This window comes from Haliotis rubra, unplaced genomic scaffold, assembly GCF_003918875.1.
Source record: "Haliotis rubra isolate DU_JTF1 unplaced genomic scaffold, ASM391887v1 Scf915, whole genome shotgun sequence".
Classification (NCBI taxonomy): domain Eukaryota; kingdom Metazoa; phylum Mollusca; class Gastropoda; order Lepetellida; family Haliotidae; genus Haliotis; species Haliotis rubra.
The window spans coordinates 273768-290358 of NW_025767652.1; the positions used below are offsets into that span (position 1 = coordinate 273768).

At 45.4% G+C, this 16591-nt stretch overlaps 1 protein-coding gene across 1 annotated transcript in view; it reads left to right on the forward strand.

Moving 5' to 3' along the window:
- The window catches only part of LOC124264229 (urea-proton symporter DUR3-like), a 58559-nt gene that overhangs the window by 26844 nt on the left and 15124 nt on the right, over positions 1–16591 (forward strand). The window contains 7 exon segments of the mRNA XM_046698965.1: positions 2649–2771; positions 7821–8031; positions 8161–8370; positions 13496–13621; positions 13952–14158; positions 14396–14490; positions 14493–14561. Of these exon segments, the coding sequence (XP_046554921.1) occupies positions 2649–2771; positions 7821–8031; positions 8161–8370; positions 13496–13621; positions 13952–14158; positions 14396–14490; positions 14493–14561 (1041 nt within the window).

Consider the following 16591-nt stretch of genomic DNA (forward strand, 5'->3'; position numbering starts at 1 on the left):
AGGCACCTAATCGCCAGCGGTGGCTGAGCCGGCTGACTTTGTGCGCTGGCGATTGGATGCCTGACTCTGGGTTCGAATCCCTGATGGGAGTCAACCCAACAAAAGTACTAGAATTTGTACTTTACTAAGAAAGTGTAATCCCAAATATAACATATGTTATAGAAGAATCAGGACAAATATGTTGTTACAAGCTTATGCATTTGAAATGCCTACAAGAGGGATTCGCTGTCAGTCAAGACACGGTGCGTCTTTGCTGCATTTAGTAGTGGTAGAAATAAGAGTATCAGAATACCCAACGCCAATGACGTCACCTGCTCATTATTATTTATCCACAGTGTCGCATAATCCATATAATCTATGAGATCAACAGTCACATTTGTTCACATCGTCATGTAAGCATGCCCTGTCATACAAACACAGTCCTTACTGTCCTACGAATCTGTGACAGAGTGCATACATAAGTCTTCCCAACTGAACAGAAGGCTGTCCCAGGTTTATACACAGTTTTACATATCGTGTAATATCTGTCCACTTGTATCCAATAATATATTTCAAGTCTTAGCCTGTGCATACACGCCTGGCTATGTACAACAGACGTGACCTGTATAACTAGGTCAGTCGGTTAGTAGGCCTACCTTTTAATTGGTCTTGTACAACTATATTGTAAATCATGTTTATAAAAACAAACAAAACGTAATCACTAAGTTATACAGTCATTTTTACACGTGCAATCACAACAATTAATTCAATAGTAGTTCCATTAGCATTTCCCATATTACCCCATTTTATGCACTGATATTTGGTCGTCTCCCTTCAATGACAAGCGATATCTTCCCGAAGATGGTGTAACCAGTCTGGCCTATGGCCATTGGAGAATCAGAGAAGAGCCAATGAATGGAGGTGTGAATAGCCCAGAACCTTGTTGTTCTCTCACTGACCTTTGGAGGAGAAACATCAAGATGAATATCTGTTCTTTGTGTGGAAATACTTATAAATGGTCTTATGATTTGAAGACTGACTGACTGAGTTTGGTTTTACGCCGCTTTTAGCAATATTCCAGCAACATCATGGCGGGGGACACCAGAAATGGGCTTCACACATTGTACCCATGTGGGGATTCGAACCCGGGTCTTTGGAGTGACGAGCCAACGCTTTAACCACTAGGCTACCCCACCGCCCCTATGATTTGAAGAGACACATGAGAGTCAAACATTCTGATGAATGCCAAAATGTGGTTCCACTGACGCTGACGACGACGCAGACGCAGCCGCAGCAGCAGCAGACACAGCACCACCGCCACCACTACCACCACACACACAAACACATACCACCACACACCAACCACACACCGCCACACACCACCACACAACCACCCACCACCATCACCCACCACCAGCCACCACCACATACCACAACACACCACCATCACCAACACACACCACCAGACACCACCACATGGTAGAGAGATGTGTAAAGTGTATTTGTATATTTCAAGAGATATCTGTATATAGATTGTAAGGATGGATTGGGGAGGCTCTCCGACCCAGCACGGGGATATTAAATAGTGTGTATAGAAGTTGTATGTTGTCATTGTTTATTTCGCTCTATACATTTGCATTTTTGCAGGCATGTGTCATTACACAAACGGACGACTTGAGTTTTTCAACATGGCGTCGGCCATGCTATAGAGGAAACAAGGGGGATTCCCCCTCGTGACGTCATTAGTGTGGTAGCCTCTCACATTCAGGGAGGCTACCCGATCTCTATGGAAGTACATGCAGTTGGGTGTTCTTGTACTCTCATTTCTACCAGTACTAAATGCAGCAAATGAAGCACCATGTCTTGACTGATAATGAATCCCCCTTGTATGCATTTCAGATGCATAAGCTTGTAAGCACACATTTGTCCTGATTCTTCCACCTCTTTCACTACGAACATAGCAACTTCTGCAATATCACTATCTTCGCCTAAACAGATTCAGTCGTTTTGATTTCCTTTTCAAAGTCTTCATGCTGATAATGATGCCATTTACATGGGCCAAACAAGACACAATTTCTGAATACTTCATGCCCAACATGAAACAAATGTATATGCTTTCATCAATGACTTCATCCAAGATGCTAAACCCAAACAGAAGAAGTGAATGACTACTGGTTGACTTTTTCAAACATATTTATAAGATCCTTAAGTCTTAATTAGGAGATATTAAGTCTAATTAGGATATATTTAGTCCTAATTAGGAGATAGTATCTCCTAATTAGGAGATAGCTATGTCCTAATTGGGAGATAGTATCACCTAATTAGGAGATAGCTAAGTCCTAATTAGGAGATAAAAAAAATTCTGACTGTGGCACTAGGACGCTTCCTTAGTTTTCGAATATATGATTCGACAGTGTATTTATTTTAAAGGAAAGGCATGGCGACATTCAAAATGATCAAAACCGTAAACCGTAAAAAAATATTTGGTGAGTAATGAGTTGATTACACGTTGTCACTCAGACGATGCCTTTCCTGAGTAATACTATGAACGTGTACGTGCACGTGGGTATTATCTTTATGGTGATCACTCAGTCACTTACTTACTCACTCACGCGGATTGATCGAAGAATTTGAAAAGATGAAACTTTTGATGTACATTTGCTTTACAGAACAATCTGGACACGGCGTTCGATGCTGGAGGGACCGTGAACGCCGGACTGACTGCTACAACGATCGTCTCCCAGTGGACGTGGGCCGCTACACTGCTGCAGTCGTCCACAGTCGCCAGTAAAGTAAGACGCCGACAGCTCTTCATATGCACTGTGTAAAACGCGATGGTGATCGTAATCACGCCATGACTTGTCCCTGTGTTATTCAATAACAACATTTAATGATTTCTTTTTAGTGACGGAGCCGGACTGCTATTACCGAAGCAATTTGTAGAAGTAAAATCAATAACGAAATCCTACTTAAACAGAGGTCCGTGTTAATATATCCCTTCTGGTAGTGTTTGAAACTGTGTTCGTTAGTCTGTTTACATGCATTACTTTCAGTACAACATCAGTGGACCCTTCTGGTGGTGTTTGACACTGTGTTCGTTAGTCTGTTTACATGCATTACTTTCAGTACAACATCAGTGGACCCTTCTGGTGGTGTTTGACACTGTGTTCGTTAGTCTGTGTTTCAGTACAACATCAGTGACCCTTCTGGTTGTGTTTGACACTGTGTTCGTTAGTCTGTTTACATGCATTACTTTCAGTACAACATCAGTGAACCCTTCTGGTAGTGTTTGACACTGTGTTCGTTAGTCTGTTTACATGCATTACTTTCAGTACAACATCAGTGAACCCTTCTGGTAGTGTTTGACACTGTGTTCGTTAGTCTGTTTACATGCATTACTTCTTACAACATCAGTACAACATCAGTGAACCTTTCTTCTGAACCCTTCTGGTAGTGTTTGACACTGTGTTCGTTAGTCTGTTTACTTTCATTACTTTCAGTACAACATCAGTGGACCCTTCTGGTAGTGTTTGACGCTGTGTTCGTTAGTCTGTTTACATGCATTACTTCCAGTACGACATCAGTGGACCCTTCTGGTAGTGTTTGACACTGTGTTCGTTAGTCTGTTTACATGCATTACTTTCAGTACAACATCAGTGAACCCTTCTGGTAGTGTTTGACACTGTGTTCGTTAGTCTGTTTACATGCATTACTTTCAGTACAACATCAGTGGACCCTTCTGGTAGTGTTTGACGCTGTGTTCGTTAGTCTGTTTACATGCATTACTTCCAGTACAACATCAGTGAACCCTTCTGGTAATGTTTGACACTGTGTTCGTTAGTCTGTATACATGCATTACTTTCAGTACAACATCAGTGGACCCTTCTGGTAGTGTTTGACACTGTGTTCGTTAGTCTGTTTACTTTCATTACTTTCAGTACAACATCAGTGGACCCTTCTGGTAGTGTTTGACACTGTGTTCGTTAGTCTGTTTACTTTCATTACTTTCAGTACAACATCAGTGGACCCTTCTGGTAGTGTTTGACACTGTGTTCGTTAGTCTGTTTACATGCATTACTTCCAGTACAACATCATTGGACCCTTCTGGTAGTGTTTGACACTGTGTTCGTTAGTCTGTATACATGCATTACTTTCAGTACAACATCAGTGAACCCTTCTGGTAGTGTTTGACACTGTGTTCGTTAGTCTGTTTACTTGCAATGCTTTCAGTACTTTCATATTATGATTTTTAAATCCTTTCGAAAATCGTTTAAGAAGACTTTCTCTAGCAAACGAAGAGCATACTTTGACGTATAAAAAGAGAAACTTACTGCAGCAAGAGACAACCCAAAGAAACTTTGGAAAACATTAAAGCAATCAGGTTTAACCTCAGATTGTGACACTACGAATGATATAAGCAGTGAAGACTGGTTCAATCACTTCTCAGGGCTTGCAACTGAGAACTCTGATAATGTGTATGACTGTGATATCAATTCAGCAATTATCAAGGATGAAGAGCTAAAAACATTAAATTACTGAAAACGAAGTCGAATTTAACAGTGTTGTTTAACAAGATTGTTCAAGATGGTACTTTTCCTGTGTTTTGGGGTAAGGGCATCATTTGTGCCTTTTAAAAATCTGGTGTAAAAAGTAACCCCAATAATTATGGAGGTATCTCTCCTATTGATTCTGTGTGTAAAATATTCACTTCCATTCTCAATAGTAGGTGAAAGGTTTGGTGTGAGAATAATAATATTATTCATTAATCTCAGGCAGGCTTCAGGACTATTTACTCTACTACTGATAATATTTTCTCACTTCAAGCTATGGTACAGAAATATTCATGAAAAAGACCAGGAAGGTGTTATTGTCTGTTTATAGATTTTTCAAATGCCTTTGATACAGTCAATCATAAAATGTACACTCCCAAAAAAGAAACGCATCATGAAAATAGCAATTTCATGTAGCAATGAATTAAAACGTGATTCATTTTACAAAGGTTTTGCTCTGTTTATGAGTCCTATGGTGTTTATGTTTTGAAACATCACAACAAAACGCACCATCCGTAAACACCCGTATTTAACAGCATGATTTTCAATGTCGGCGTGTAGTGTCACAGAATACACAATTCACATGCAATGCAATGGGTATAAAAGGTTGATCGCTGTCTGTCGATTATTCACTGTATTTGGAATATTGTTGACGAACGCAAAATGCCACGTCTAAGTGAAGCCAACCATCATATCGCCATTGGTTTGCTTGAAGCTGGCCAGTCTCAACGTGCAGTTGCCCGACGCATGACTGTTCACCAAAGCACCATTTCACGGCTCTAGGAGAGATATCGCCGGCAGAATGCGGTAGCAGATCCCCCTCGTAGTGGGCGACCTCGAGCGACCACTGCGGCGCAGGCTCGCTACATCCGGGTACATCACCTGCGTCATCGAACAGTACCGCTCGGCAAATACACGGATTGAGGAGGCTTTCTGCACAGACCGTCAGGAACAGGTTGAGAGAGGCTGGTTTACGTGCCAGAAGACCTTGTTTTGGCCCTGTGCTTCGACAACAACATCATCGACATCGAGTTCAATGGTGCACCAACGTTCAGGCCTGGAACCTACCGAATTGGCGTAGAATCTGGTTCAGTGATGAATCACGATTTCGATTGGAACGACGCGATGGAAGAATGCGGGTGTACAGACGTCGACGTGAACGTTTCGCCCACGCTTGTGTTCCCCAGGTTGACAGATTCGGACGGGAAAGTGTTATGATGTGGGGAGCGATCACCTGCCGTAGGAGAAGTGATTTGGTGATGATCCAGTGCAACCTGACAGCTCAACGGTACTGTGACGAAATCTTACGCCCACACCTCCTTCCAATCATTGATCGCCAGAGGGAGTTGTTTCAACAGGACAGTGCCAGGCCCCACACACCGCGTCACACTAGAGGCTTCCTCCAGAACCACAACATCAATGTGCTCCCCTGGCCCTCAAGATCACCGGACTTAAACCCGATCGAACATCTGTGGGATGCCCTGGACAGACGGGTGCGACGCCGTAACCCTCACCCCCAGACACTTCAGCAACTCGCACAGGCACTACAGGCAGAGTGGGCTGCGATTGGGCAACACGAGATTCTGAGACTTATTCGTTCAATGCCGAGGCGATGCCGTGCAGTTCTGGATGCCCACGGTGGTCACACGAGGTATTGACTTCAGCGCCCCCACACGTCTCCATGTGACACTCAAACTGACTTTCCTCGAGTTGGTGCCAAAGACGGATACGTCTGCATTCCCAGTATGCAATTTCGCTATATTTCATTGACTCATAAAGCCTACAAGATGTTTCAAAATAAACATAAAAATACAGTTGAAATTCCTATATGCGTTTCTTTTTTTGGAGAGTATACTTCTGTCAAGTCTGAAAAAAGGTGGAGCTGGTGGTAAATTCTATAACATTCTTGTATCAATGTATGGTAGGTTGTCGGCTTGTGTCAGGACATCTCATGGTCTTTCAAGTTATTTTGATTGTAGTATAGGTACTAGGCAGGGTTGCATGTTTATTATCGTTATTAATCAGCTTATGGAAAGTGTGGAGCAATTTGATGGTCGTGGTATATTTATTACACCTGATGTTAATAATCTATATGCTCTAATGTTTGCGGATGATGTTTCCTCAGTCTCGGATACTACTTTCCAGTTTCAGAAGATTCATGGTCTTGGGAATTTTTGTCAACTTACTGGTATGAAGGTCAATGTTGATAAGACTAAAGTTATTGTTTTCAGGAATAGTGGGCTCCTTAGACAGTATGAAAATGGTTTCTTAATGGTCAAAGGCTGGAAGTTGTTTCATACTACAGGTATTTGGGCATTGTGTTCACTCCAAGGCTAGTATAGACTAAAGCTTAGACTACTCTTGCTTCTCAAGCCAATTAAACCCTTATGGCTATCTATAGATACCTAAAAAGAGTAGGTTATTTGTCATCTGCGGATCTTTTCAAAATATATGATGCAATGCTTAAACGTTTTCTTTGTTACGGTTCAGAAATTTGGGGTGTCACGCATTGTAAAATCATTGAACAAATCTAGCTAAAAACATGTAAATGTTTCTTAAATGCTGGCAAAAATGCTTGTAACAATATGGTCCTTGGTGAATGTGGCAGATTTTCCCTCTTCAACTTACTTATGGGTCAAGGGCAGTTACATATTGGTGTAGACTTTTAACTCTTCCAAGTTGTAGATTACCCCATCAGTTTTATATAATGTTAAGTTTTTAGATGAATCTGGTCGCACGACATCGGCATCGAGATTGTCTGATAATCTTTCACAAGATTGGTACTCATCCCTACATAATACAACCAAGTGTTCTACTTGTATACTTTTTAAGTCCCTCCTAAATGTTTAAAAGTTTCTCAGTTTAGATATTGCTCTGTTTAGATATTGTTTGACAAAATTTAGATGTGGTAATTTTAAACTTAGTTTTGAGGCCGGTAGATATAACAATGTCCATTATGATTCAAGATTTTGTCCTTTTTGCCTAAAAACTGATCTTAATTTAATTGAAGATGAAATACATGTTTTACTTTGTTGTAAAGCCTACCTAGATATAAGGAATAAAAGTCTGGATAAACATTTTAAACATCATAGGAACACAGTTTTGCCAACAAAACGCCTTCAACAAACATAAATGTTATAAAAAAATTATGCCCATTTTTTATATAATGTTGGGAAATAATATTCTGATGTTTTTCTGTAAAATGCATGCAACTTCATGCAAAATATATATCTACGAATGTATTTTGGGCCTGTGGCCTATTACTGAATAAGATGTCTGTCTGTCTTGCAGTACGGCATCAGTGGACCCTTCTGGTACGCGGCAGGCGCCACAATCCAGATCCTGTTGTTCGCAACCCTGTCTGTGCAGCTGAAGATTCGGGCGCCTGGAGCCAAGACCTTCCTTCAGTTGATCAGGGCGCGCTTTGGAGTGAGGACTCACAAGGTGTTCTGTGCCTTCGCTCTCACCACAAACATCATCGTCACAGCCATGCTTATGCTAGGTAATACTTCCTTGTTGTACGATATCTCTCCTATAATGATATAGATGTAATATGGTACTCTTTGTTCGCGTAGTTCCAAAGCCACGGTCCGACTGGAGATCATTACTGACACATACACTCCAAACACAGGTGGCGCTGCCGTCATCACGAGCCTTGTCAAGGACATCAGTATGGAGTACGCAACAACCCTGGTGGCCATCACTATCGGCAGCTACACCTTTATCGGAGGGCTTGGGGCGACGTTCTACGTCAGTTACTTCAACACCGCCATCATCTACATCGTTATGATCGTCTTCCTTCTTAAGGTGTACGGGGATGACTCTCCCGACAACCCACTCGGTAAAAACAGTGGCCGCGAGGCTGTTAGCACTTATCATACCTGTAAATATATACAAGCTTGGACTGGTCTGATGGCAAACTGTCCTGTAGTAGTGAGGATGTTTGGTTGCAGGGTCAGCCCAGACGGTGTACACCCTGTTGTCGTGTAGTAGTGAGGATGTTTGGTTGCAGGGTGAGCCCAGAAGGTGTACACCCTGTTGTCGTGTAGTAGTGAGGATGTTTGGTTGCAGAGTGAGCCCAGAAGGTGTACACCCTGTTGTCGTGTAGTAGTGAGGATGTTTGGTTGCAGGGTCAGCCCAGAAGGTGTACACCTTGTTGTCGTGTAGTAGTGAGGATGTTTGGTTGCAGGGTCAGCCCAGAAGGTGTACACCCTGTTGTTCTGTAGTAGTGAGGATGTTTGGCTGCAGGGTCAGCCCAGAAGGTGTACGCCCTGTTGTCGTGTAGTAGTGAGGATGTTTGGTTGCAGGGTCAGCCCAGAAGGTGTACACCCTGTTGTCGTGTAGTAGTGAGGATGTTGGTTGCAGGGTCAGCCCAGAAGGTGTACACCCTGTTGTCCTGTAGTAGTGGGGATGTTTGGTTGCAGGGTCAGCCCAGAAGGTGTACGCCCTGTTGTCGTGTAGTAGTGAGAATGTTTGGTTGCAGGGTCAGCCCAGAAGGTGTACGCCCTGTTGTCGTGTAGTAGTGAGGATGTTTGGTTGCAGGGTCAGCCCAGAAGGTGTATACCCTGTTGTCGTGTAGTAGTGGGGATGTTGGTTGCAGGGTCAGCCCAGAAGGTGTGCACCCTGTTGTCCTGTAGTAGTGGGGATGTTTGGTTGCAGGGTCAGCCCAGAAGGTGTACACCCTGTTGTCGTGTAGAAGTGAGGATGTCTGATTGCAGGGTCAGCCCAGAAGGTGTGCACCCTGTTGTCGTTTAGTAGTGAGGATGTCTCATTGCAGGGTCAACCCAGAAGGTGTAAGCCCTGTTGTCGTGTAGTAGTGGGGATGTTTGGTTGCAGGGTCAGCCCAGAAGGTGTACACCCTGTTGTCGTGTAGTAGTGAGGATGGTTGGTTGCAGGGTCAGCCCAGAAGGTGTACACCCTGTTGTCGTGTAGTAGTGGGGATGTTTGGTTGAAGGGTCAGCCCAGAAGGTGTACACCCTGTTGTCGTGTAGTAGTGAGGATGTTTGGTTGCAGGGTCAGCCCAGAAGGTGTACACCCTGTTGTCGTGTAGAAGTGAGGATGTCTGATTGCAGGGTCAGCCCAGAAGGTGTACACCCTGTTGTCGTGTAGTAGTGAGGATGTTTGGTTGCAGGGTCAGCCCAGAAGGTGTACACCCTGTTGTCGTGTAGTAGTGAGGATGTTTGGTTGCAGGGTGAGCCCAGAAGGTGTACACCCTGTTGTTACGTAGTAGTGAGGATGTTTGGTTGCAGGGTCAGCCCAGAAGGTGTACACCCTGTTGTCGTGTAGTAGTGAGGATGTTTGGTTGCAGGGTCAGCCCAGAAGGTGTACACCCTGTTGTCCTGTTGTAGTGAGGATGTTTGATTGCAGGGTCATCCCAGAAGGTGTACATCCTATTGTCCTGTAGTAGTGAGGATGTTTGATTGCAGGGTCATCCCAGAAGGTGTACACCCTGTTGTCGTGTAGTAGTGGGGATGTTTGATTGCAGGGTCATCCCAGAAGGTGTACATCCTGTTGTCCTGTTGTAGTGAGGATGTCTGATTGCAGGGTCATCCTAGAAGGTGTACACCCTGTTGTCGTGTAGTAGTGAGGATGTTTGGTTGCAGGGTCAGCCCAGACGGTGTACACCCTGTTGTCGTGTAGTAGTGAGGATGTTTGGTTGCAGGGTCAGCCCAGAAGGTGTTCACCCTGTTGTCGTGTAGTAGTGAGGATGTTTGGTTGCAGGGTCAGCCCAGAAGGTGTACACCCTGTTGTCGTGTAGTAGTGAGGACGTTTTGTTGCAGGGTCAGCCCAGAAGGTGTACACCTTGTTGTCGTGTAGTAGTGAGGATGTTTGGTTGCAGGGTCAGCCCAGAAGGTGTACACCCTGTTGTTCTGTAGTAGTAGTGAGGATGTTTGGCTGCAGGGTCAGCCCAGAAGGTGTACACCCTGTTGTCGTGTAGTAGTGAGGATGTTTGGTTGCAGGGTCAGCCCAGAAGGTGTACACCCTGTTGTCGTGTAGTAGTGGGATGTTTGGTTGCAGGGTCAGCCCAGAAGGTGTGCACCCTGTTGTCCTGTAGTAGTGGGGATGTTTGGTTGCAGGGTCAGCCCAGAAGGTGTACACCCTGTTGTCGTGTAGTAGTGAGGATGTTTGGTTGCAGGGTCAGCCCAGAAGGTGTACACCCTGTTGTCGTGTAGTAGTGAGGATGTTTGGTTGCAGGGTCAGCCCAGAAGGTGTACACCCTGTTGTCGTGTAGTAGTGGGGATGTTGGTTGCAGGGTCAGCCCAGAAGGTGTACACCCTGTTGTCCTGTAGTAGTGGGGATGTTTGGTTGCAGGGTCAGCCCAGAAGGTGTACACCCTGTTGTCGTGTAGTAGTGAGGGATGTTTGGTTGCAGGGTCAGCCCTGAAGGTGTACACCCTGTTGTCGTGTAGTAGTGAGGATGTTTGGTTGCAGGGTCAGCCCAGAAGGCGTACACCCTGTTGTCGTGTAGAAGTGAGGATGTCTGATTGCAGGGTCAGCCCAGAAGGTGTACACCCTGTTGTCGTGTAGTAGTGAGGATGTCTCATTGCAGGGTCAACCCAGAAGGTGTACACCCTGTTGTCGTGTAGTAGTGGGGATGTTTGGTTGCAGGGTCAGCCCAGAAGGTGTACACACTGTTGTCCTGTAGTAGTGAGGATGTTTGGTTGCAGGGTCAGCCTAGAAGTTGTACACCCTGTTGTCGTGTAGTAGTGAGGATGGTTGGTTGCAGGGGTCAGCCCAGAAGGTGTACACCCTGTTGTCGTGTAGTAGTGGGGATGTTTGGTTGAAGGGTCAGCCGAGAAGGTGTACACCCTGTTGTCGTGTAGTAGTGAGGATGTTTGGTTGCAGGGTCAGCCCAGAAGGTGTACACCCTGTTGTCGTGTAGAAGTGAGGATGTCTGATTGCAGGGTCAGCCCAGAAGGTGTACACCCTGTTGTCGTGTAGTAGTGAGGATGTTTGGTTGCAGGGTCAGCCCAGAAGGTGTACACCCTGTTGTCGTGTAGTAGTGAGGATGTTTGGTTGCAGGATGAGCCCAGAAGGTGTACACCCTGTTGTCGTGTAGTAGTGAGGATGTTTGGTTGCAGGGTCAGCCCAGAAGGTGTACACCCTGTTGTCGTGTAGTAGTCAGGATGTTTGGTTGCAGGGTCAGCCCAGAAGGTGTACATCCTGTTGTCCTGTAGTAGTGAGGATGTTTGGTTGCAGGGTCAGCCCAGAAGGTGTACACCCTGTTGTCGTGTAGTAGTGAGGATGTTTGGTTGCAGGGTCAGCCCAGAAGGTGTACACCCTGTTGTCGTGTAGTAGTGGGGATGTTTGGTTGCAGGGTCAGCCCAGAAGGTGTACACCCTGTTGTCGTGTAGTAGTGGGGATGTTGGTTGCAGGGTCAGCCCAGAAGGTGTGCACCCTGTTGTCCTGTAGTAGTGGGGATGTTTGGTTGCAGGGTCAGCCCAGAAGGTGTACGCCCTGTTGTCGTGTAGTAGTGAGGGTGTTTGGTTGCAGGGTCAGCCCTGAAGGTGTACACCCTGTTGTCGTGTAGTAGTGAGGATGTTTGGTTGCAGGGTCAGCCCAGAAGGCGTACACCCTGTTGTCGTGTAGAAGTGAGGATGTCTCATTGCAGGGTCAACCCAGAAGGCGTACACCCTGTTGTCGTGTAGTAGTGAGGATGTTTGGTTGCAGGGTCAGCCCAGAAGGTGTGCACCCTGTTGTCGTGTAATAGTGAGGATGTCTCATTGCAGGGTCAACCCAGAAGGTGTAAGCCCTGTTGTCGTGTAGTAGTGGGGATGTTTGGTTGCAGGGTCAGCCCAGAAGGTGTACACCCTGTTGTCCTGTAGGAGTGAGGATGTTTGGTTGCAGGGTCAGCCCAGAAGGTGTACACCCTGTTGTCGTGTAGTAGTGAGGATGTTTGGTTGCAGGGTCAGCCCAGAAGGTGTACACCCTGTTGTGGTGTAGTAGTGAGGATGTTTGGTTGAAGGGTCAGCCCAGAAGGTGTACACCCTGTTGTCGTGTAGTAGTGAGGATGTTTGGTTGCAGGGTCAGCCCAGAAGGTGTACACCCTGTTGTCGTGTAGTAGTGAGGATGTCTGATTGCAGGGTCAGCCCAGAAGGTGTACACCCTGTTGTCGTGTAGTAGTGAGGATGTTTGGTTGCAGGGTCAGCCCAGAAGGTGTACACCCTGTTGTCGTGTAGTAGTGAGGATGTTTGGTTGCAGGGTCAGCCCAGAAGGTGTACATCCTGTTGTCCTGTTGTAGTGAGGATGTTTGATTGCAGGGTCAGCCCAGAAGGTGTACATCCTATTGTCCTGTAGTAGTGAGGGATGTTTGATTGCAGGGTCATCCCAGGTGTACACCCTGTTGTCGTGTAGTAGTGAGGATGTTTGATTGCAGGGTCATGCCAGAAGGTGTACATCCTGTTGTCCTGTTGTAGTGAGGATGTCTGATTGCAGGGTCATCCTAGAAGGTGTACACCCTGTTGTCGTGTAGTAGTGAGGATGTTTGATTGCAGGGTCAGCCCAGAAGGTGTACACCCTGTTGTCGTGTAGTAGTGAGGATGTTTGGTTGCAGGGTCAGCCCAGAAGGTGTACACCCTGTTGTCGTGTTAGTGAGGATGTTTGGTTGCAGGGTCAGCCCAGAAGGTGTACACCCTGTTGTCGTGTAGTAGTGAGGATGTCTGATTGCAGGGTCAGCCCAGAAGGTGTACACCCTGTTGTCGTGTAGTAGTGAGGATGTCTGATTGCAGGGTCAGCCCAGAAGGTGTACACCCTGTTGTCGTGTAGTAGTGAGGATGTCTGATTGCAGGGTCAGCCCAGAAGTTGTACACCCTGTTGTCGTGTAGTAGTGAGGGGATGTTTGGTTGCAGGGTCAGCCCAGAAGGTGTACACCCTGTTGTCGTGTAGTAGTGGGGATGTTTGGTTGCAGGGTCAGCCCAGAAGGTGTACACCCTGTTGTCCTGTTGTAGTGAGGATGTTTGGTTGCAGGGTCAGCCCAGAAGGTGTACACCCTGTTGTCGTGTAGTACTGGCGGTCCCGAGGGGAACACGGACAGGAGCTACCTGACCCTCATCTCCAACTCTGGACTCATGTTCGGCCTCATCAACATCGTGGGTACGTCAGTCTCTCATACATGTTAAACATATAATTAAGTATGCCAGCGAGTTACCCTACCCATGTTAAAATTATACCTTCTGTAACCTTCCCATTTTATAATATCACCCTGCTGTTGTTATTCAACCTTCCCATGTTATAATATCACCCTTCTGTTGTTATTCAACCTTCCCATATTATAATATCACCCTTCTGTTGTTATTCAACCTTCCCATGTTATGATATCACCCTTCCGTTGTACCCTTCTGTTGTTATGTAACCTTCCCATGTTACAATATTCCTCTCCTGTTGTAACTTAGCGTGTCAGACAATGATGTGCCAATGTTTTAGGTAACTTCGGCACAGTGTTCGTGGACCAGTCCTACTGGCAGAGCAGTGTGGCTGCTAAACCCAAGCAAGGCGTGGTTGGATTTCTATGCGGTGGTCTGGCCTGGTTTGCCGTGCCCTTCTCCCTAGCTACAACCATGGGCCTCGCCTACATCGCCCTCAGCACTCACCAAGGGGCACCACTGCTCAGCTCGGATGAAGTGAACGCTGGTGGGTAGAGGTGTCCATACACACATACAGAGTGTTCCACCATACACACATACACAAATATGCATGATGAGACACACATATGCAGTGTTTTACCAAACACACATGTATATTGTTTTACCATACAGACATATGCAGTGTTTTACCATATACACATATACAGTGTTTTACCACGTGTACACGCGTACAGTGTCACACCAGTTTGGAGTAATATGTCTTGATGTCGGGTGTGTGTTGCAGGTCTCGTGCCTCCAGTTGTTGCCCAGAAGCTGTTCGGACGCAAAGGGGAGATCTTGATGTTGCTGATGGTGCTGATGGCCATCACGTCCACAAGGGTCGTCTGTATGTCGAGGTCATGGCGGTCACTTCAATCATGGTGTACGACATATACGGACTGTATCTCAAGGTGAGACTGTATCTCAAGGTGAGACTGTATGTCAAGGTGAGACTGTATGTCAAGGTGAGACTGTATGTCAAGGTGAGACTGTATCTCAAGGTGAGACTGTATGTCAAGGTGAGACTGTATGTCAAGGTGAGACTGTATGTCAAGGTGAGACTGTATGTCAAGGTGAGACTGTATGTCAAGGTGAGACTGTAAGTCAAGGTGAGACTGTATGTCAAGGTGAGACTGTATCTCAAGGTGAGACTGTATGTCAAGGTGAGACTGTATGTCAAGGTGAGACTGTATGTCAAGGTGAGACTGTATGTCAAGGTGAGACTGTACTGTGTCAAGGTGAGACTGTATGTCAAGGTCAATCTCAAAGGTGAGACTGTCTTGGTGTATGTCAAGGTGAGACTGTATCACAATGAGACTGTATGTCAAGGTGAGACTGCCTGGCTGAATCAGGATGGACTGTGTTCAGGTGTCAACGGTATCTGTCAAGACATTTATATGTGAAGGACAGCCTATATGTCAAAGGTGTGAGGTGACTTTAGTTTTGACGCCGCTTTTAGCAATATTCCAGTAATATCACGGCGGATGACACCAGAAATGGGCTTCACACATTGTACCCATGAGTGAAGGATTCAAACCCGGGTCTTCGGCGTGACGAGCGATGAAGGACAGCTTTAACCACAAAGGTTTACCCGCACCTCGGCACATATGTCAAAGGAGGGATTATGTCACGACAATTACACCTCGTGTGTCATGATGAGACAATTATGTATGCTGACCGTATGCTACTGTTGGAATGTAAGTCAAGGCGATTATGTTGATGCCAATGTGAAGGATGTATTTCAAGGTGTTTGACAAATGTCTATGCTTTAGTGAATATCCCTCGACGTTGAGTTCACAAACCAAAGCATGTGTGTACCTCAGGTGATTATGTAAGTATTTTAGGAGCGCTTCTGGTTAGGCTGATGTTTGGAAGCTTGTCCTGCACTGTGGTGTTGTTTCCAGTTGTACAGGGTTATGGTTTGTGTTCGTTATGTAGGATAGATGTGATGATATAGTAGGAGCGCTTCTGATTAAGCTGATGTTTGGAAGCTTGTCCTGCACCGTTAAGTTAGATGTGATGTCATTTTAGGAGCACTTCTGCTTAAGCTGATGTTTGGAAGCTTGTACTGCACCGTTAAGTTAGATGTGATGTTATAGTAGGAGCGCTTCTGCTTAAGCTGATGTTTGGAAGCTTGTACTGCACCGTTGAGTTAGATGTGATGTTATTTTAGGAGCGCTTCTGCTTAAGCTGATGTTTGGAAGCTTGTCCTGCACCGTTGAGTTAGATGTGATGTTATTTTAGGAGCGCTTCTGCTTAAGCTGATGTTTGGAAGCTTGTCCTGCACCGTTAAGTTAGATGTGATGTTATAGTAGGAGCGCTTCTGCTTAAGCTGATGTTTGGAAGCTTGTACTGCACCGTTGAGTTAGATGTGATGTTATTTTAGGAGCGCTTCTGCTTAAGCTGATGTTTGGAAGCTTGTACTGCACCGTTGAGTTAGATGTGATGTTATTTTAGGAGCGCTTCTGCTTAAGCTGATGTTTGGAAGCTTGTACTGCACCGTTAAGTTAGATGTGATGTTATAGTAGGAGCGCTTCTGCTTAAGCTGATGTTTGGAAGCTTGTACTGCACCGTTGAGTTAGATGTGATGTTATTTTAGGAGCGCTTCTGCTTAAGCTGATGTTTGGAAGCTTGTACTGCACCGTTAAGTTAGATGTGATGTTATTTTAGGAGCGCTTCTGCTTAAGCTGATGTTTGGAAGCTTGTACTGCACCGTTAAGTTAGATGTGATGTTATTTTAGGAGCGCTTCTGCTTAAGCTGATGTTTGGAAGCTTGTACTGCACCGTTAAGTTAGATGTGATGTTATTTTAGGAGCGCTTCTGCTTAAGCTGATGTTTGGAAGCTTGTACTGCACCGTTAAGTTAGATGTGATGTTATTTTAGGAGCGCTTCTGCTTAAGCTGATGTTTGGAAGCTTGTACTGCGCCGTTAAGTTAGATGT